Raw genomic sequence first — 23,699 nt, 5'->3', positions numbered from 1 at the left:
CACTCCGTGGCCAGGATTTGGTTCCGACGACTCAGCCTGTTGGTGACCACATTCTTCTTGCCTGGAATGTATCTGGCTGAGAGCTCCACCGAGTTGTTGATTGTCCACCGGTGTAACTCGATTGTCAATGAATGGAGGTGACAAGACATCAGACCCCCATGTTTGTTCACATAAGTGACCACCGTTGTGTTGTCAGACATCAGAACTACCGAATGACCCTCTACCTTCTGAAACTTTCAGACCCAGAAAAGCTGCTTTCAGCTCCAAAACGTTGATGTGTAGCTTGTCTCCCATACTTCAAACGCCTGATGCAATGAGGTCCCCTAGGTGAGCACCCCAACCCAAGGGAGAGGCATCTGAAAACAGATCTTGCTTCACCTCTCCGGACAGAGGAACTCTCTGAAGAGGGGAATCTCCTGGTGGGGACCAGAGGTCTTTCAATCTCCATTGCAGAGACTGAAGATGAAGACGACCATGAGGGACCAGCTTCTCCAGAGAAGACAAAATCCCCAAAAGAACCTGCCAATGTTGAGCTGGCTGTTCTGGTTGTGATGGGAACTTGCATGCTACTAACTGCAACTTCTCCAACCTATGGTCTGATGGAAAAACTCATGAAATGCTGTATGTATAACCATACCTAGATAATGAACTTTCTGGCTGGGAACGAGATTCAACTGCTCTAGGTTTACTACAATGCCTAGCTCCCAACAAAACTGAAGCAGATGATCTCTGTCCTGCAGCAGTTTCTCCCTGGAGCTTGCTAAGACCAGCCAGTCGTCGAGGTATCAACTCCCTTGAGCCTGAGCCCATGTCAAGACGAGGGCGAATACCCCTGTGGACACTTGAGGGGATGTGGTCAACCCAAAGCACAGGACCTTGAATTGGAATACCCGCTCTCCAAAAGCAAAGCGAAGAAACTTTCTAGACTAAGGATAAATAGGGATCTGGAAGTAAGCATTCTTTAGATCTAACAACAGCAAGTTGTTGTTGTCCCTCACTGCTGCTAACTCTGTCCGTGGGATCTCCATCTTGAACCTTGTCTTCCTGACAAAATGATTCAAGGTGGAAAGGTAGATTACTGGTCTCTAGTCACCTGTCGCTTTTGGTACCAGGAAAATGCAACTGTGAACCCTAGAAAAGGACGCATCACTTCCTCTATTGCACCCTTGTCCAGCATTTTCAACACTTCCTCCCGAAAAGCTAAGAACTTTCGGGAGAATCACTAGCATATATCTGACTGAGAAAGGGTCTGAGAGGGGGGAGAGAAGTTGAATGGTAGTAGTTATCCCACCTGCAGAACATCTACCACCCATTTCTCCGCTCCATAACCTTGCCACTAAACCCACTAGCCTGCCAGGCATCCCCCTACTCATGGCAATGGAGAGGGAGAAGCCCACTCTATTGATGACCCCCTCTGCCCCTTCCTCTAGAGTCCCTCCCAGACGCTGCTGCTTGCTAGACTTAGCCTGAGAGGGGGACTGAGAGACCCTTGCTGAAGCAGAACCCTTAGATGACTTAACAGGCGAAGATCTTCATACCTGTTGCTGAGGAGGAGGAGGAGGGGGGGAAAGTGAACGTGCCTCCGACTTGGAAACCGCCTGATGGACCAACCTGTCCTTAGTTTCTGTCTATCGTCGGTCAATCGTATTTTCTAATTCAGTCCTCAGGAACAGGATCTGCGAATCCAGGAGATCCCCATTCCTGAGCGCTGACAAAGACTCAAGAGTCCACTGAGCTTGCCACCTTGGATAAAGCTGCGTCTCTCCTGGCTAGGAGGAGGTTTGCTCACAAGTTCACTCTAAGATGGGGTCAGGTAAGAAAATGCCTTGCCACCAGACTGCAATAGTCTAGTGAAAGAAGGCAAACTCACTAATCCTTCTACAGACCTATCCAAAGAAATTTTGGCTACTGCGGTGGTCCACAAGTCAAGCCATGAGACTGTCTGGGAGATGGAACCTGCCGTAGTCTCCACAGCTAAGGCCTCTTGCGATGACAAGGAAGGACCTTCTGACCTAACTAGTTTTAAGGTTAAACCAGGTTTGAGCTGGATCACGTCCGGGTTAAGGTGACGAGGCATTAAATGAACCACATTAGTCGAATAGTACTTCTTACGCTGCACGAGAGGAGGAAGAAGAAACTTGGGCAACCCCTTTGAATGCAAATAGCCATCCTGGTCCAACACCAAAGCATTCACATGTTGCAAGACGGACTGAGTGTGGCCTGAAAGGGAAATTCAAAAGAGGTCTTAGGATCCTGACTATGCATGAAAGAGTGATAGAAGACTGAGCTTACATCCTACACTCAAGATTGTTGAGCCCACGAATGAGATCAACATCCTCTGCAAAGGAAGACGAAAAATCTTGGGTGTCCCCTCCTCCTGCTCTGGCAACGGTGACCGACGACGTAAAGAAGGCTTGTGAAGGAGAAGGCTTGCAGTATCATCCTCCTCTTTGCTAGGGAGCCTAGCATTCTGGACATTAATGGTTAGAGAGAAGGTTCTAACACTTGAAGACCCAGCTATTAAAGGTTCTTGAGCATCAACAAGCAATGTCACTTGTGCATGGTCCCAGCTCGAACCACGTACAGACTTGTGTGAAGCGCCACATACACCGTCAGTGAAACAATCATAAACACGTACATCAGGCGAAACACGTACGCGTTCACGGGACGAACAGCGTATGTGGCCATGTGACGAGACAATTACACGTCCGTGAGATGTCGACCAAGCATGGTCCCAAGACACGGAAGGAGGCTGAAGAGAGCTTCTCAAAGGCGATTGACTCATAAGGTCACGACTTCTTCCAGGAGAACGAGGAATCCGTCTGCAGGCCAAGGAAGCCTCGCATTCCCGACCGTAAACCACAGTCTTGTTGAGTGACGAATCCTTACACACAGCTTGGACCATTCCCATCTCTATAACTTTCGACCTTTTAATTGGCACCTTATCATCCTTATGCCAATGAACTGGAACAGGAGCAGACAAAGGAGTACCTCCAAAAACTCAGCACGACGAGTGGAACCTCTACATACAAAAGTCCTTACATACGAAAAAGACAAAGATTTTTTTTTGCTTCAGTATACGAAAATAATTCAGGTTGCGAAAGGGTAAAGTCCGAGATTCGCCTGGGCCGCCGAGAACAATTTTAAAACTGGCGCACTGCCAACTCAGTAGACTCGGCACCAACCTCCTGCTCTCCCATTGGTTCCTGATGCTAGTCACCACCGTAAGATCCTGCTCTCCTATTGGTCAACATCTATCCCGTCATGCCTCTATGGAAAGGTGTTCCTTGACCATTTTTTGCGGCAGCATTATCTTAAACATCTCTGGAATTCGTTCGTTCACATATATTTCGTTTGTTAACGTAAATTCATGTTGGTGATTTTGCTTTTGTTGTACTGTAAGTTACTTTATCATGTTGTGTGTGAACCTCATGACTTACATTATTAGCCATGGGTCCCAAGAATGTTGCTGAAGTTCACGGAAAGAAGAGGATATTTTCTATGGAGACGAAGATGGAGATAATCAAGAAGCGTTAATGTTTTCTACCATTTGTTATGTTTCATAAAGTTTAGTGTTAATGTTTTCTGCCATTTTTTAATGTGTTTCGTAAAGTTAAGTGTTCATGTTTTCTGTTGTTTGTCCTCCCCCTCTGTCGCCACTTTCGGACATCACCTCACTCGAAAGGTAAGGTTCCACATTTTACTACATACATATGTACATATACTTACACACACTATTTCTTGTACCCTGCACACTAATACAGTTTATTTACAGGTACAGTAACGGTTAGGTTAAGTATTGAATGGTCCAAATTGTTGTATTTCATTGTTTATTGGTCAATTTAGCTTTATAAAATTTACTGTGGTGTTTTTGTAGGGCTTGGAACAAATTAGGCAATTTATATATAAAACGTAGTTCTAGATACGAAAAAATCAGGTTACGAAGGCCGCTTCGGAACGGAATAATTTTGTAACCTGAAGCACTACTGTATGTGCAAGCATGAAACATGTCCACGTACTGAAGATGAAGACTTGACACTCATACTGTCACAAATACGTCCATGAGGAGAGAGACAGCCATGAAGAGATGTCAATGCATTACCAGCACGCATTGGGGAGACACTACCATGTTACAAAGACGAGGATGCCTCCCTTCATCAATCTCCACTGCCAATCCCACGAACACGACCCTGTGGTGGGGAAGCATGACCCTGTGGGGCAGCTGGCAAGGCACTCCTCTCACTTGCACGAACACGTATGTGCATGGGGGAGACACAGCCGTGAGAAGGAGAAGGTGATGCACTTCCTCCGCTTGCAGAAGACATAACTGCAAAGTCTGGGATCCTCCGTCTGATACGATGACGAGACAGCAATTGAGAAGATGGAGAAGGAGATAAATCTTCCCTACGAGATCTCTTAGAAGCAGGATGTGAAGAAGAGACCTCACGTTTACAAACCATCCTCAGACCGCTTGAAACAACACCTCGGATGACTTGGAAAGACAGGATGATGACGTCATAGCGGGAAGCAATGATGTCACAGAGACGGGAGGATGAGCGGCTGACGTAACGACATCGCTATGACCAGAGCCAGTCGATGGCCTCACTGGCGAAGCGATAAGGCGTGACCCAGGGACTGTAGGCGAGGATCAACAAGATGGCTGCACACGTGAGCCAATGTAGAGTAGTACAGGGAGAGGCGGGAGAACAATGGGGGGCATGAGCCTGCAAGAAATGCAACAACAGATCATCGAAGGAGGGTGAACCCGTAGCCCAAGCGAAGACCAGACCGCCACCATTTTTGATGACTCCAAAACTGAAACAAAGGAATTAGATGAAGCAGCCTCCTCCCTTCTGGGAAGATAATTGGATCCAGAGGGAGAGCCGGCTACATTAAACATAACATCACCCTGCGGCACTCCCGATACTTCCGTTGACAAATCAATGGAAGAAAATGAAGGAGACACAGGAACACCAGAACTAGCATCAGGAAGAGTAATTGAGGGAGAGGGAGCAGCTGAATCGTCCAGATGAGAAGAAAACCCCTCCCAAGAAGGAAGAGTCGAAACTCTGCAACGTTCCCTCTTCCTATAAAACACCCTCCACTGCGACTTAGGTCAGGCACGACATTCCAGGCAGGGGTTAGTCACTGTACAAAAATTTGCTCTGCACCTACTGCAAGTCGTATGCGGATCCGTAGCTGACGATGCCAAAGACCTTGAGCATGGAAAACCCTGAATGCCCGGGTACATGCGTTGTCGAGGCTGTGAAGACTCGGAGGAAGCCAAAATTACAAATACACACACCAAACACACTGAAAGACAGAACACGGGCACAAACAACCGGCTTGGAAGGAGAGCAATGCGTAAGCGTCTACTCCCCAAGGCAATTAAGGGAAAACTAAAGCGTTACGAGGTCCAATGCACGGTCTCTGATCAGCTTTCACCTCATACGTGCAGGTGTTGCCTGATCTAACAGATTCCTTGCTTTACAATCTTTGATTATTTTAACGGGTTACCAGCTGGCACTTGAAAAATATCCTATTGTTAAAACCGAAGGTTTGTTCCGCATATGAATAATTAAACATTTTTAATTATTTCACATTTCTGAAAAAGTATTCAAATATTTCCCTAATAACTTACATGACCCACTAGTAAAATGGATTTACGAGTCAAAATTTTCATTAAAGTAAAACTTTCAGCTCTCATGCAAATACACAGAAAGACCTTAATAAGCACTGATTCAACATTTAATCAAATAAAAAATTTCTACACATGCTAAGAAATAGATTAATATACATAACAGTGAATAAATTCTTTAAAGATATAATGTTAATTTAGAACTGTAATTAAAAAATGTTCATGTCATTAACCCTCTTACGCCGGAGCGGTAAATAAAAAATTGTCTCCCGTGTGCCGGAGGGGTTTCGGAGTGAGCACGGAAGTGGAAAAAATATTTTATTCAAAAATTCACAGCGTGCTTAGTTTTCAAGATTAAGAGTTCATTTTTGGCTCCTTTTTTTGTCATTGCCTGAAGTTTAGTATGCAACCATCAGAAATGAAAAAAAATAACATTATCATATATAAATAATGCGATATATGATAGCGCAAAAACGAAATTTCATATATAATTGTATTCAAATCGCGCTGTGCGCAAAAAGGTTAAAGGTAACAAGTTACTTTTCTTTTCATTGTAATGTACACTAAATTGCGATCATTTTGGTATATAACACATTGTAAAACAATAAAAGCAACACAGAGAAAATATTATCACAAAATAATGCATGAATTCGTAACGCGCGGACGTTAACAAATATTTTTTTCAAAAATTCACCATAAATCTAAATATTGTCCTAGAGACTTCCAATTTCTTTCAAAATGAAGACAAATGATTGAATATTACTATACTGTAAGAGTATTAGCTTACAATTGCAGTTTTCGACCATATCTGACGAGTTAAAGTTGACCGAATGTCGAATTTTTTATATATATATTTTTTATATGCAATTATTTCGGGAATAAGAAAAGCTACAACCTTCAAATATTTTTCGTTTTATTCTACATAAAATTGCGCACATTTTCATATATAAAACTCTATGAAATGCCTAATATGAAACGGAGCAAATATTCCGAGAATGGGACGTACGTATTTCGGAGATTTGTGGCGGAGAATCCGCACGCGGAGGGAAGGAAAGATTTTTTTTTAAATTCACCATAATTCTAAATATTTTGCTAGAGACTTCGAATGTGTTTCAAGATGAAGATAAATAACTGAATATTACTAGACTGTAAGAGTTTTAGCTTACAATTACGTTTTTCGACCATTTCGGTAGAGTCAAAGTTGACTGAACGTGGTTTTTTTTCTATTTATCGTGATTTATATGCAAATATTTCAAAAAGGAGAAAAGCTACAACCTTCAATTATTTTTCGTTGTATTCTACATGAAATTGCGCACATTTTCATATATAAAACTTTATGTAACGGCTAATTTAAAATGGTGCAAACATTACCACAATCGCACGTATGATTTTTTCGGAAGAGTTACCGCGCGGACATAAGGAAAAAGTTATTTTTTTCATAAATTCACCATAAATCGAAATATTGTGCTAGAGACTTCTAATATGTTACAAAATGAAGGTAAATGATTGAATATTACTAGAATATAAGAGTTTTAGCTTACAATTGCGTTTTTCGACCATTTCGGTAGAGTCAAAGTTGACCGAAGGTTGAAATTTTGGCAATTATCGTTATTTATATGAAAATATCTCAAAACTGATAAAAGCTACAACCATGGGTTGTTTTTAGTTGTATTGTGCATAAAATTGCGCACATTTCCATATATAAAACTTTATATAACGGCTAATTTTAAAATGGTGCAAACATTACCACAATCGCATGTATGACTTTTTTCGGAAGAGTTACCGCGCGGACGTAAGGAAAAAGTTTTGTCATAAATTCACCATAAATCGAAATATTGTGCTAGAGACTTTCAATTAGTTGCAAAATTAAGGTAAATGATTGAATATTACTAGAATATAAGCGTTTTAGCTTACAATTGGGTTTTTCGACCATTTCGGTAGAGTCAAAGTTGACCGAAGGTTGAAATTTTGGCAATTATCGTTATTTATATGAAAATATCTCAAAACTGATAAAAGCTACAATCATGAGTATTTTATTGTTGTATTCTACATAGAAATGCACACATTTTCATATATAATACTTCATGTAACGGCTAATTTACAATGGTACAAAAATTATGTCAAAGTGACGAAATAATTTCCGAGATGTGTCACAGATAATTTTAGTGCGGCAAGAGAGAAATTCGCGCTTGCGCGCCTGCGTAACTATTGTAAACAAAACAACACCTTGATCCGTGAACTCCCAGCATCCCCCAATGCGCGTGATTCAAAAGTTTTAGGCTGGTAGGCCTATAAGTATTTTTCCGCGAATTTAAAAAAAAACTTTTGTAAGTCGACGTAAAATACGTCCAGTCGGCACACGGGAGACAAAAAATGTCGACGTAAAATATGTCCAGTCGGCGTAAGAGGGTTAAACTGAAAAAGAATAAACTACCTACATCAAGTAGAAAATCTCCATCCATGAACAAAAAAAGGATAATTCTGTATTAATACTAAGTGAAACTGTTTACAGGTAGTATAATGTTAAGAAATTTAATGAAAAACCTTCATGCAGTTTAAACCAAAAAAGAATAAATTACCTGCATCATTACACTGTTGATGCAAGTTCTGTTGAAAGAATTGGGTTTTGCATTGGCCAGAAGCTGTTCCATGTGAGTTACTTCAGCACGAATAGCTGCCTTAATGGCACTTATGCTATGTAACTGCTTTGAAAAATGGTTCGCATTACTGAGGGAAAATGCTGCTGTTGCATGTAAAGTGCGGGACAAATGTTCTTGCTGGACTAGTTGATTGCGATAGGACCGGAGGGCATTCATTAATGTTTCCTGAAATACATTCATCAATGTAGAACAGTCATTGTATTTGATGACCACTGGGAGAGAGCCTTCTCTATGGTTGTATAGTACTTTCAAATGAAATATAAAAAAAAGGAAAATATTAGTATTACTGTATTCTCCAATATCTTTGACATATTTATGACATTATTATGGAATTTCAATTAACATTACTTGTAAGCTTATAAAACAACATTACATATAATGATTACTTTCTTAGCGCCTGCATCCAACAATTTGCATATTTAATGGAAAATTTTGCTAATGAATATGTAAGATAAAAGTTTATGGCACCATATCATATAAAATAATTAGGTTTAAATACTATATCAAAAGATCAGCTGAAGTACCCAATTGTAGTTGTAAATAAAATAATGTTAAAATAGACAATATTCAACTAACTTTACTAACAATAAAATCAAGTATTACATATACATACATTTTTCCTAAAAAGATGAGGTTGAATTTTTAAACAAGTCTCTAAGAAACGCAAGTGGGTATACTGTACTTGAGAACAAAACTAAATTTGAAAATAAAGAGGAAACCTGGCAAACTATGAAGGAAATATTACATTATAGATGAAGTGAGGCTATTATATATAATACAGACACAAACACACACACACATTATATATATATACATATATATTATATATATATATATATATATATATATATATATATATATATATATATATATATATATACACACACTTAAATCTACAGTAGAAAGGCGAGTGCAAAGTGAAAATTAAAGACTTGGAACAAGTACTTTTGTAGTACATTCTACATTTTCAAGTTCACAATAAATTGATTGAAGGCCTTTTTTCTGGATTACTTCAAATACCTAATAAAATATTGAATTTTTTGAAAAGGTTTTAGATGCAGTTAAAGAAATAAAGAAAGATAAAAGCTTGCATATTACTAAAGCTGACAAATCCAATTGTTTTGTAGTAATGGATAAAATTAGTTATGTGGTAAAAATGGAAAACATATGACTCAAGTATGTACTTACAAAACAAAAAGCTACAGAAAGACCCAATAGTTGATGCCATAAAAAGTTTCAGTTCTAAAATAAAAGTTATACTAAAGGAATTCTGTTCAATAAAAGTGAAAGTGACAACAACTGGTCCATCTTTACCTTACAAGTTGATTGATTGATTGTGTCTATAAAACCTTACAAGTACGGATAAATCAAGACCCATAAAAGAGATTTCCCTATTCATCCCATTATAGTTCAACCGGTTCTATTTGCTATAAACTTTCTAAATATCTAGTTAAATTACTATCACCTATCTTGGGTACTACTTCAAATTCCCATTTACAAAACTTTTGATATCTGTGCTAGATTCTCCCATATTGAGTTATCCAGTACTGACAAATCAACCAGTTTTGATGTAACAATTTTTTTTTACAAAAGTTCCAATTGATGACTTGCTTCAATTTTTATCAAAACATTTGGCCTTGTATAATCTAAAATTACCTACCAACATCAATATTAATTTGGTATCTCTTTGTATAGAAAATTCTAAACTCACTTTCAGTGGTAATTTTTATGAACAAATTTTTGGTATGGCTATGGGTAACACTCTTTTGCCACTTTTGTCTATTATTTACATGGAGTTCTTTGAGTCTAGACTTATTCGAAGAAATTTATTCTCTAAGGTGTTTTGGGTCAGATATGTACACGATTGTTTTTGTATTGTAAAAGAAAATGTAAATATTCCTGATTTCGTGTATACAATGAATAATCTTGTACCATCCATAAAATTCACAATAGAATATGAAGAAAATACATAATTGTATACCATTTTTGGATGTCTTTAGTTATTAGAAATAACACCAGTTTTTGGAAGATGAGTTTAAATTATTGATAAAATATAGGTGATTCATTATGTTACCCTCCACATTTTTTTGGAACTTTGTGAAAATGTAAAAATAAAGCAAAAAAGAAATATTACAATCAAACCAGTGTTAACAAAGAACTTAAGAATATTCACTGTGTACCATTTCATCCTAATTTCATTCTTGCTGTACCCATTTTAAAAACTATTGATATTAACTTAGTATTACATATAATAATTTGAGAAATAAACTAGTTAAGAATATCCTGTCAAATTCAAACAATATTGTATACAGTATTCCTTGAAAAGGAATTTGCTGGAATCTGTTTTTATTGAAGCCATGTCAACAAGGTATTTAAATCTCCATCCTGGATTGTCCCTTGATCCTCTATCCTTGTCTCTTTTGCTTAAAGAACATGCCACCCAGATTAACAAACTGTAACCCCCGCCCCCCCCCCCCCCCCCTTTCTCTTTTTGAATATAAGGGTCTGTCAACTTCTATTATATTCAACGGGAACTTGAAAATGTAGAACGTACAATGAAAGTACTTGTTCCAAGTCCTCAGTTTTTCACTCACCTTTCTACCGTGGATTTAGGGATATTCCCAAGCATGTGCTCCTTTGCGCTACATTGGAGATATTGTGTGTGTGTGTGTGTGTGTGTATATATATATATATATATATATATATATATATATATATACATATTTAAATTTTTAAAATTTGGCTCATTTACATACATTTTATTTACATTTTAAAAATTCAATATTTTGTCACATTACCAGCAAATTTTTTACAAGAACCTATCAAATATAAATATTGACAAAATTAGTGACTGCAAGGAAGAGATTATTCTACAGATCTGCCAAGGCCCAACTGACAATAACCAGAGGCCAAGGGTAATATAGACATTTAAGCTTATAAGACCACAAATTAAATAATTTTTAAAATCTATTCACCAAACACAAATGAAAGCTCATGCACCACACCTAAACAAAATGACAAACATTGAACATAAGGACAGCAATTGAAATCTTAATAAGAACAAGGAAGCACTAGACCATGCAAATTCTATGCACTATGGGAACATTAATAATTTGACAGTTCTTTAGAACCTCATCTGCAGGTTTTGTCAAGTACCAAGTCATAAATAACTCTCAACAATGAATGAAGTGTTAGAAAACAGACATGATGCTGTTGCAATTTTGTCATCAAAGCAAAATATGCAAATAAAAAGCAAAGCTGTGAAGAAGTTTCTACTTTTCTTCATCTTTCTCTTCTTCTACAGTGCTAAAATTTATTTTCACGATATGCTAGCAAGTCTGTCATAAATATTTCTTTTTGTTTGTATATTATTTTCAATTACAATATGTACATATAAAAATACTTTTTATCTCGTTATTTGTATATTACTATATTTTCAGTTATGTACATATAAAAAATGTGTATCAACAGTTGCACAACAAAGTAACTCAAATATTTACTCTATAAATACAAACTTTATTTTACTTGTTTAAAGCCCAGACATGGTGAGCATAATTATACTGTAGATAACTCCTGAATGCTCTCTCAACTCATGCCTCCTTGCCAATTTGACAACCACATTTGATCTTACTGAGAGCAAAAGCAATCCTTTTTAAGCTGCTAGTTTAAGGAGTTGGGAGGAAAGCCATACCAATAAAAGATGTGTGCACTACTAAAAAAAAAATTTCAATTTGATATGTTTTCGTAACCTTATACAGTGGTCCCCCCGTATTCACGGTGTATGCGTACCAGACCCCCCCCCAGTGAATAGTTAGAACCTGCAAATAGTTGGAACCCCTATAAAAATGCTTAAAACCTCTTATTTAGTTAGTTAAAACTCAAGAAAACCCCACTGAAAATTTTTTACATACATGGTTTTTTTAATAGTTTTATCACATAAAGTGCCTTTTATAATGAAATTGAAAAAAAACAGGAATTTGTGGAAATTTCTCATAGAAAAATACTGAGAATACGCGAATTTTCCGCGAATAATGTGGGGAAACGTAACCGAGAGAAATCCTCAAATGTGAGTCTGCAAATCCGGAGAACACAAATACGGGGTGGTGCACTGTACAGTATTTAACTTATGCTGAAAAACTTGCAGTAGCTGTTGATTGTTTCATCTAGATATCAAGTTGTTAATGAGTACAATACCTGAAGTTTTTATAGATCTCATTAGTCTTGCTTACCTGATTATGGTTGTAAACTAAGTGTTATAACTGTGGGAGACTACAGGCAGTCCCAAGTTATCGGCGGAGGTTCCGTTCTCGGCAGGGCTGATAAGCAAAAATCGCCATTAACCAAAACAGCAATTTCTGGGCTCAGCTCGTGTCGCTTGCGCGAAATATCCTTTAATCTATTATTTCTAGGGTAAATGTACTAACACATACCAGAGAATAAATAAAATAAAGAAAAAAGGTCAGTATGACTGACTCGCTCACCCTCTAGGAGGGTGTCGGTATGAACACTAGGCGAGTGAGACCACTACCACGAGCCAAATGCCAATAGAAATCTCCCACTACAAAACCCTCCAAGAGGGGAGCCGTCCCACAGAGGGAGCAGCTCGTACTACTACTACACCATCCCACGCTTGCGACTGCTGCGCCTCTAGTGGTCATCCTTTTCAGTTAGCACTCACGAGCACACGTGCTATTTTTCTCTCTGTGTATTTTGTGCCATTTCTTCGGATTTTTCGATAATGGAGCGTGCAGCTATTGCAGCAGCTAAGTTAAGTACTCAGTATTTACGGTTAGCGAGTCTTTTCCGTCCCCGAGACGGTATTTGCCGTTTTTTAGGTATAGATACGTTCTCGGGGGCTGGAAGCATGGCAGCATGGTCCTGCCGCATGTTGGGTTCGTTCTTGGTCTCCCATACCTAGAACATCCCTTATTATTTTACGCTCTATTTTGATTATCCGCCTTTTTACGTCTACTCAAGTTGTTATACGTGTATGTATTTCACCTTATGTAGGCTTTTCTATCCAGACCCTAGTTCAGGTTCCTTGTATCGGCCCTCTGACTAGCTTTGAGTGGTAGACTTGCCTTCTTTTGGGCTAGTCGCACACTCCTGGATTTTTTCTCCTGCTATTTTACCTTCTGTCTTTCATTTTTATTATATATTATATTTTTATGTTTTGTTATTGTTAGGTTAGTTGGCGTCTGGCTTAGCCTAGGTCCTGGCTCATAGAGCCTTGTCTACCGTTGATCAGTTCGGTCGCTTCCTCATAGCTTCTCTCTGATCAGTTGGTTTGCGCCCTATGGGCCTATATGCTACCGCTTTTCAGTTCCAGTTGCTTCCCGATAGCTTCTCTCTGATCAGTTGGTTGGCCTAGGCTTGGGTTTCCCGCTATCTTAGTTTACCACCTCGTGGTCACTACGTGATCACGGGTCAGCCAGGCGCCTGCCAGTCCCCTTCCCCCTCTCCCGCTCTCCCATAGAGTCGGGCGGGGGTGGGTCGGTCTGTCCTTGCTCGCCCAGCATGCCCGAGCCTGCCTCCCCCCTTCCCCTTCCCCTCCACCGGAGGGGCCTGGGAGTCCGACAGTCCCTGACTGGTTCCGACCTCTCCGCTTCTCGGCTCGGCCGGGTGGTACGTTGTGGGGGGCTCTGGCCTTCCCCCCCTCCGTTACTTCCTTGTCGCTCCGGGTTAGCGCGAGTCTGTATGTCATCTCGCCCTTCCCCCCTTACTAGAGCTCCTCCCTACCGGAGTCCTGGTATCCAGCGGAAGGGTATAGTCCACCATAGTTGGACCGGAGCATACAATAGGTCTTTACTAACCGTACCGTATTGCTGAGTTACTACACTCCGCTTCACTGGACCTAGTCCGGTTTCTTGCATGTAGGTTTAAGTTATCTTAAGTTTATCTTAAGTTTCTTAAACCATCCCCACCCCTCCCTTAGTATTTACCGGATCTCTCCGGGATTATAGCCTATTCAGGCCATGCAGGGAGGGGTTATGCCCATTTTTTTCCGAGCTCCGCCATGTAACGGAGTTCTTTTGTCCTTAATCTGTAAGTGTTCTCCCTTTAAGATACTCATGTGTCTTCCCACTTACAGGCCACCAACTGTGAGCATCCGGGATGTTCCGCTACACTTCAGGACCCCTGTGGACACGAAGTTTGCCGGTCCCATGCTCCATGCGCGACTCCGCACGGGGACATCCAGGTCTGGTACCATGAGACGTGTACCATATGTTACGATCTGGTGAGCCAGCTTTTGGAAGGCGTAAGTATTCCATCTCCGCATGCCGCTCCGCCTCTTTTACTTCTTAAGTTTTCATCATTACTTTAACTTAAGGCATCTAGTTTAAGTTATATCCTAAGTTTTAGTTTTAAGTGGTTCTTAAATCTAAAATACATCCTCTCTTACAGGCTCCGGCAGTAAGAGATACGGCATTGGCTACCCTGCGGGCCTGGGTCGGAGGTTTTGGCAAGAACGCCGCCAAGGGTCAGCCCTACATTCTGGAGAAGCGTTTAGCTTTGTTAATCTTCCCGGAGGCAAGGCGACGGGATACGTCGATCCGGTAGAGGCGGACCCCTCTATTGCCTTTATCCAACAACAGCTGGCGGCCTCCTTGACTGAACAAGACCAGGATATCTCCACGGATGTCGCAACCCTGGATATAAATGTTGAACCTATGGTAGGTATAGACGACCTGTTGGTCGAGGTAAGTAATGCAGGTACCCAAGGGTCCCCCTTGGGAACGACTGTTTCTTCTACCCCTGCAACTTCACCATCCTTCCCAGGCTTTACCGGTGATGAGTTATATACTCCTCCAGAGGCTTCGGTTAGGCCTAAGATCAAGTCTAAACATATGACCTTGACTAAGACGTCATCATCCTCGAAGAAGACGTCCTCGTCTTCTTCTTCGCGTAAGTCTCCGGCTCGTAATCCCGGCTCAGACAGGTCTAAAGGGTCTAGCTCCGGCTCAAAGTCCTCAAAGAGTAAACCTAAGGAGAAATCCCGTACCCCGGCAGTATCACCAGTTCCACTACCTTTGGTGCCTATTCAGAGTCTCCCCTCCACCTCCTCAGCAGCTCCGGCTCTGGACGCCAATGCTGGCCTGTTGCAACAGGTGGGCGACTTGGTAGGCTCCCTTAAGACGAGTATGGAACATATGATATCTCGCCTGTCGGATAGGATAACTTCTCAGGATACCATTATAGCCGGCCTAAGAGAAGCCCCCCTCCTCTCCCTCAACCTCTAACACTAGTGGATCTCAGCTTCCCCCGTATGACTCGCTGCCCGCTTTCTCCATGAACAATCCTTGGAGAGTAGCGTCATATGCTCCCTTCCAAGATGGTCTCATCTCCATACCGGAGTTTGGAACTCGAAGAATAGAGGACTTCGAGTTCTACCCGGAAGGCCTACAGCCTCCCTTCATAGGCTACGCTAGGCTCACGCCTTCGGCTATGGTTAGAGATGACAGGGTGCCAAAGGAGACAGTCCTCTATTCTCGGGACCAGGCCCAACGTGAATGGCTTAGATGTCTAGATGACATGGACTGTTCAAATACCAAGATCCAACCATTCAAAAGTCCCTTTACCATTTTCACGATGGATGAAGGTACCCGCTCCCTTTCCTTACCAAGATAGCGAGGTCGACCATCTCAGCAGCTCAGAAAGGGGAACCCATGCCTCAGCTGAAAGAAGCAGACCCCACTTCTCCGTTGCTCCCGTCAATTGGAGAATTATGGGAGGACCTGCCTAACACTTTCACAGTTGGCAAACTCAAACCTGACTGTGCTATGGAGCAGTTTGGTGAAAAGCTGCCCAGGCTCCCGGATAGTCTTATTCAAGCGGAGTTTGACTCGAAAACAAGACTAGCCAGGTCAATCAACCTGATGGCTATGTCCGAGGTGGAGCAACCATGGCTTATGGTTCAGAACCAATTTTTAAGCTTATGACCAAAGCCCTGACTCAAACGGTGCAGTCAGACATGTTTGAGTTTGCCACTGCTAGAACAAATTGCAGGAAGCATGTATTGCTTGAGGCAAACCATTCGGCATGAACCGAATAGGTTACTTTCTTCTAACATCTGGGGCGCAGATCTCTTCCCAGAGGCTATGGTAAAGGAAGTACAAGCAGAGGCTACGAGGTGAACCAAAGCCTTAAGGACCGTTGGGGTCTTATGGCTAGGAGAAGGCAAGACTTGACACCAAAAGGTAAGGGACAAAGGAAGCCTAGACGTTTCCAACCTTACCAAAAGAAGCAGCCGCGCTTCCCTCAACAAGTTCCTACAGTGCCGTTAGTGCAGACAGCTCAGCCCTCCACGTCTAAAGGCCAATCACAGCCTATTTATGTGATATCCCCTCAGCCTCAACCCTCCACCTCATACGCCATCTCTCCAGCCTACAATCCAGCCTTTGAGAGTCAAGCTTCGCAGAAGTATGACCGCTCGAACAAGGGAGGCAGAGGTAAGCGGTCCTTTCGTGGGAGAGGATCGGGAGGTCCCTTCAATAGGGGAAAGCACTTCAGAGGAGGTCGAGGGGGTTACAGAACCAATGAGGAACTTCAGGTAGGAGGGAGGCTGTTTCACTTTCGCCACCGGTGGAACTTCAGCCAGTGGGCTCAGAGCATAGTGTCAAAAGGGCTGGGTTGGAGCTGGTTGAACGAACCCACCTCCATCCAGACCTTTCCGTCAACTTCCTTCCAAGGAATTGACAGAGTACGCAGAGGACCTCCTTCAGAAAGGAGCTATAGTCAAAGTCAAGAGGTTAAAATTTCAAGGTCGCTTGTTCAGCGTGCCAAAGAAAGGCTCAAACAAAAGAAGGGTAATCTTCGACTTGTCCCGCTTAAACTTAGCCATCCGCTGCGACACGTTCAAGATGCTCACGATCTCACAGGTGCGGACCTTACTTCCCCGTGGGGCCGTCACCACATCTATCGATCTTACAGACGCCTACTATCATATCCCTATTGCAAGACACTTCCGCCCGTATCTGGGTTTCAAGATAGGAGACCAGACGTTCTCCTTCAAGGTAGTCCCGTTCGGCTCAACGTGGCACCCAGGGTGTTCACGAAGCTAGCGGAAAAGTAGTAGTGCAAACAGCTCAGGGCTCAAGGGATTATGGTAGTAGCGTATCTCGACGATTGGTTGATCTGGGCCTCATCAGTCGAGGAATGCAACAAGGCCACATTGAAAGTGATCCAATTCCTAGAATATCTAGGATTCAAGATAAACAGATCCAAGTCCAGACTCACCCCAGAGTCAAACTTTCAGTGGCTAGGCATTCAATGGAATCTATCCTCACACACTCTGTCGATTCCATCCACCAAAAGGAAAGAAATAGCGAAGTCAGTCAAGCAATTTCTAAGTCACAAACTAGCATCGAGGAGAGCTCAGGAAAGAATCCTCGGCTCTCTCCAGTTTGCTTCAGTAACGAACATCTTAATGAAAGCCAAACTGAAAGACCTAACCAGGATCTGGCGCTCTCGAGCAAATGTCAGGTCCAGGGACAAGCTATCCTCAGTACCTCTGATTCTAAGGAACCGGCTTCGGCCGTGGGCAAAAGTCAAGAATCTGTCAGTGTCAGTCCCTCTTCAGTTCCCTCCACCAGGGATTACCATCCACACAGACGCGTCCTTAAGCGGCTGGGGAGGGTACTCCCAGGTCAAAAAGGTGCAAGGAACTTGGTCACCCCAGTTCCGTCAGTTCCATATAAACGTACTGGAGGCAATGGCAGTCTTCTTGACTCTGAAAAGATTACGCCCACCAAGGTACTCCCACATAAAGCTAGTTTTGGACAGCGCAGTGGTAGTACATTGCATAAACAGAGGAGGCTCCAAGTCACGTCATCTAAATCACGTCATGATAGCCATCTTCTCCCTAGCAGACAAATTCAGTTGGCATCTTTCCTCCACCCACATAGCTGGAGTAAGAAACGTCATAGCAGACGCCCTATCCCGATCAGTACCCCTAGAGTCGGAATGGTCTCTAGACGAGAGTTCGTTCCAATGGATCCTTCAAAGAGTCCCAGGGCTACAGGTGGATCTCTTCGCATCTCAAGCGAACCACAAACTACCGTGTTATGTAGCCCCCAACCTGGACCCTCTGGCTTACGCCACGGACGCCCTGGCTCTGGACTGGAACAACTGGGAGAAGATTTACGTCTTCCCTCCAGTGAATCTCCTTATGAAGGTCTTAGACAAACTCAGGACATTCAGGGGTCAAGTGGCTCTAGTAGCCCCAGACTGGCCGAAGAGCAATTGGTACCCCCTGATCCTGGAACTGGGTCTTCGTCCCCTTCGGATCCCCAGTCCCAAGCTCTCCCAGTCAGTACAAACGAAGACTGTGTTCGCTTCCTCAGGGATTCTCAAAACCCTAACTTTATGGATTTCATGAAGTTTTTGCGGCAAAAAGAGATGCGAATATTGACCCTCAGAATATTCTTTTCCTGGAATCCGATAAAAGGGATTCAACTTTGAGGCAGTATGATGCTGCCGTCAAAAAGTTAGCAATCTTCCTGAGAGAGTCAGATATCAGAATCATGACAGTTAATTCTGCTATATCCTTTTTCAGATCTTTATTTGAAAAGGGTTTAGCAGCTAGCACGATTACGACAAACAAGTCAGCATTGAAAAAGATATTTCAATTTGGATTTAACATAGACTTGACAGATACCTATTTCTCGTCTATTCCTAAAGCATGTGCTAGACTTAGGCCCTCTGTCAGGCCTACGTCAGTTTCATGGTTCTTAAACGATGTTCTAAAACTGGCTTCCGAAACCGATAATGACACATGCTCGTTTATGATGCTCCTAAGAAAAACTCTGTTTTTATTAAGCCTAGCTTCAGGAGCAAGAATTTCAGAACTGTCGGCTTTATCCAGAGATCCGGATCATATTCAATTCCTTCCCACAGGGGAAGTGCTACTTTCTCCGGAACGTAGCTTTTTAGCAAAGAATGAAGATCCTTTGATGAGGTGGGAACCTTGGAAGGTACTACCCCTTCCACAAGATGTTTCCCTTGTCCGGTTTCAACCTTACGAGCCTTTCTATCCAGGACCTCCTCTTCCTCATCGGGGCCCCTCTTTAGGAGGGAAAAAGGTGGTACTTTATCCACTAAAGGCATCAGACAACAAATCTTGTACTTTATCAAACAAGCCAATCCAAATCCTGACTCCTTTCCAAAAGCACATGATGTCAGGGCAGTAGCCACCTCAATTAATTACTTCCAACATATGAATTTTGCTGATTTAAAGAAGTATACCGGATGGAAATCGCCGACAGTGTTCAAATGTCACTACCTTAAGTCCTTGGAAGCTCTGAAATTTCCAGCAGTAGCAGCAGGTAACATAGTTTCCCCTGACTCTAGCTAGGTTATAGTAGAAGATTCAGTCCTCCTTTCTACCTGCCTCACCCAACAGTTCGTCTATTCCTGCCTTGTTCATTAACATTTACCTTGTGTCTTAGCTGCTCTATGATTGTATAGTGCCCCTTTTGTCTGGCTAGGGCACTAACATCTGATTACCATACTGATCTCATAGATGTTATCCCTTATTTTTATGGCTAGGGGATACATCATAATGCAATGGTTACGGGTTTTGTATATTAAGTCATATACATTCCTAAGATATTTTATTTTATCATTGATCAATATATTTATGTAAATTTATACTAATTGCTATTTCTATTTTTGATACATGTTGTTACACAGATTTATTGTGATAGGTAATCATTGTACCTATTTTGTATATATGTAAATTACCTTATATTAACATAATTAGATTTAAGGGTAATTTAAGCATAATTCTGATTTTGTTTTACTGTGTACTTGTATCTTTTTAGCAATTATATTCATTCTTTTATTTTGTATCTTTTATTTGAGACCTATTTTGTTTTATTATATTTTATTTACTTTGTTTACAATCTTGTGCTGTTTCTCTGGTACGATTTCGCGCAAGCGACACGAGCTGAGCCCAGAAAAAGGATTTTGACGTAAGGAAAAATCTATTTCTGGGCGATTGGCTCGTGTCGCCAGCGAAATACCCCCCTACCCATCCCTTCGCTCAAGATTGTCTGCTAACCTCAGGATGGCCACTAGAGGCGCAGCAGTCGCAAGCGTGGGATGGTGTAGTAGTAGTACGAGCTGCTCCCTCTGTGGGACGGCTCCCCTCTTGGAGGGTTTTGTAGTGGGAGATTTCTATTGGCATTTGGCTCGTGGTAGTGGTCTCACTCGCCTAGTGTTCATACCGACACCCTCCTAGAGGGTGAGCGAGTCAGTCCATACTGACCTTTTTCTTTATTTTATTTATTCTCTGGTATGTGTTAGTACATTTACCCTAGAAATAATAGATTAAACAGGATATTTCGCCTGGCGACACGAGCCAATCGCCCAGAACTAGATTTTTCCTTACGTCAAAATCCTTTTTATGGTGCACATGGCGCCAAGTTTCGGTTAATGGCGCCTCTGTTAGGTATGTTATGTCGCCATAACTCTAGTATTAGCAGCACCTTATGGTGCAGATAACCAAAACTTGGCCCTTACGGCACCATAAATCGCCCCGGATCGCCGTTAACCGAGACCGCGGATAACCAGGGACTGCCTGTACTCTGCACTTTCCTCATCCTTCAACTGATGATGTAATTTATACTTATGGATTGTACTTACAAGTGTCACAGCTCAAAATTTACTGAGATAATGATGGTTTATTAAATCATCTGCCTACCCACACAACTGGTCTTCTTGAAAATACATGTACAGTGGAACCTCGATATACAAAGTCTCAACTTACGAAAAATTCAAGTTACGAAAGCGAATACGAAGTTTTTTTTGCCTCTGCATACAAAAATAATTCAGGCTACGAAAGAGTGTTACTGTAAAGTCCTGAGATTCGCCAGGACCACCGATAACAATTTTAAAACTCGCGCGCCGCCAACTGAGTAGACTCGCCACCATCCTCCCGCTCTCCTATTAGTCAGCATCATGCCTTGACCATTTTTTGCGGCAGCGTTATCGTAAACACTGGAATTCGTTCCTTCACATATACGTATTTTGTTTGTTAACGTAAATTCGTGTTAGTGATTTCGCTTTCGTTGTACTGTAAGTTACTTTATCTTGTTGTGTATAAACTTAATTACGTACGTTATTAGCCATGGGTATCAAGAATGTTGCTGAAGTTCACGGAAAGAAGAGGATGCTTTCTATGGAGAACGAAGATGGAGATAATCAAGAAGTGTTAATGTTTTCTGCCATTTGTTAATGTTTCGTAAAGTTTAGTGTTAATGTTTTCTGCCATTTTATAATGTGTTTCGTAAAGTTAAGTGTTCATGTTTTCTGCCATTTGTCCACATTTTACTACACATGTACGTACATGTATGTAAAGTATTTCCTATACCATGTACACTAATACACTTTATTTACAGGTACATACTACAATAAAGGTACTGAATGGTCCAAATTGTTGTATTTCATTGTTTATTGGTCAATTTAGCTTTATTATAAAATTTACTGTGGTGTTTTTCTAGGGCTTGGAACGAATTAGGCAATTTACATGTAAAATGTGGTTCAAGATACGAAAAAATCAGGTTACGAAGGCCGCTTCGGAACGAATTAATTTCATATCCTAAGGTACTACTGTACTGTATACTGAACAGTCAGTGAACAGCACGCCAAAAGTAATCATACTGATCAGCTATTGAACAAACGTGTCAACAGTAAGATATAGTAAAAACATGTCAACTCCTATAACTACTAGTGTGAATCATTTGTGCATTATGTAAATTCTTAAATTAAATTGATCAAGATGAAAATCATACATTAACCACAGAGAATTAACTGGATACAGATGAAGCCTGTATCATGTATGTACATTAATAAAAAAAAAAAAAAAAAAAGTTTAGTCCTAATGTGAACCTACATTATTACAGATATCCAAATCACTTTCCTTTGGTACTTCAGAAAGAAACTGTTCTTTGGTTGATTATGAAATCAAGAATGGATGCATCTCTGCAGGGGAAGAGTTTCAAAAGAACTCCCACTCTGAGTTTCCAGTCTTCTGTCCCCCACTTCAAATCACCCCTTACCTTCTGGCTGTGAGGGAGAGCCTGAAATGGGGGACCATTGCTGCTTAGGCTGCTGGTTCCTATCACGACAGGAACTGCCCTGTGATGTCCCTAAGCTTGATGAAACAAAAGCCTACTGGGGAAAACTCAATGCTGCAGTATCTATTACCATGCCAAAGTACTTCATCTGCTGTATGGGTAAAGATCCAAGTTCTCCCAATTCACCTTGATTGCCTAACCATGACAGCAGATGAGATGGCAATCTCAATCCTAAAGCAACTGCATATATGTATTATCAAGATATCACAATGTGAACTTGCAAGTGAGGAATTAAGGAGCTGTCAACAGTCCAAAGCAAGAACTTTTGAACTGAAAAACATTCTTTTTGCAGAAGTGGAGGTACCCTATTTCCTGGAATCCTGATTTACTGGTCTTCAAAAATCATAGTTATCCTATCTGATGAAAGCTACAAAAATCATAAAGTTACCCTATCTGAAGAAAGCTAACATAAATCATGGGATTACTATCCTGAACCAAGAAAAGGCAACTGTAGGGATTGAAGAACTATCATTTATGATTTCCTGGTACATATTGTTTTTCTAGCATGTGCATCAATCACCTCATCCTCAAAGGCACAAAGTATAGGAAATTCTGGAAGATAGACCAGGAAATGGATCGCATGAAGAGTTAAGGGTGGCGAGTCTATAAGTTAGACTGTACCCAATCAGTAAGGCTGAGACTACTCAGGGCTCTACCCTGTCACTGCTACATTGATCAATAGCATGATGGGCATCTCCCAACTCCTGGCAGCAGGAAAGGCCTGTCATCCTCTAAGTTCTCTCTTCCTGACTTTTGGGGTGGAGCTTGAGAGTCATGGGGAAAGTTCCTCTTTTAAACAGAGGAATAAAATGTTTGAAATTCCAATTAGGTTTTAGGAGAGGTCTGGTCTTTTCTCAAGACTGCCTAAGGCATAGTCCCCAAATATTTAATATGGTAGCTTTCTCTTAATTTATTACCAGTTATTTGCAAACTTAGATTGCATGTCATATCCTCTAAGGAAAGTAGAAAATCGAGTATTATTTACTCTTGCTGGTATGTGTCCCCACTACATTATGTACTGGTATTCCTTGGTGGAAAAGTCTGTAAAATTCTTAACCTTTCATAGCTGATGTCCTTGTTTACAAGTGCAGTCAAGTCAGCAGTGGTAATTCAAGACTTATTTCAGGTAATGCTGCTGAAATTGCTCATAGATATGTATACAGGTAGTTCCCAGTTATCAGCAGGAGTTCTGTTCCTGGCCGGGCGCCATAAAGTGAAAATCGCCATCAAGCGAAACATGAAAGTCTAAGAGAGTTAAACATA

The 23,699-nt window shown here is 41.3% G+C and overlaps 1 protein-coding gene across 3 annotated transcripts in view; it reads right to left on the bottom strand.

The window, feature by feature from the left end:
- LOC135224975 (uncharacterized) overlaps positions 1-23,699 on the bottom strand; it is a 334,014-nt gene that overhangs the window by 5,792 nt on the left and 304,523 nt on the right. For all 3 annotated transcript variants that reach the window (XM_064264281.1, XM_064264285.1, XM_064264289.1), the window contains one exon: positions 8,218-8,463. In XM_064264281.1, the coding sequence (XP_064120351.1) occupies positions 8,218-8,463 (246 nt within the window). The remainder of the gene's footprint in view (positions 1-8,217; positions 8,464-23,699) is intronic.

Source organism: Macrobrachium nipponense, chromosome 20 (genome assembly GCF_015104395.2).
Source record: "Macrobrachium nipponense isolate FS-2020 chromosome 20, ASM1510439v2, whole genome shotgun sequence".
Taxonomy (NCBI): Eukaryota; Metazoa; Arthropoda; class Malacostraca; order Decapoda; family Palaemonidae; genus Macrobrachium; species Macrobrachium nipponense.
This window is presented reverse-complemented; position numbering and strand designations above follow the sequence as displayed.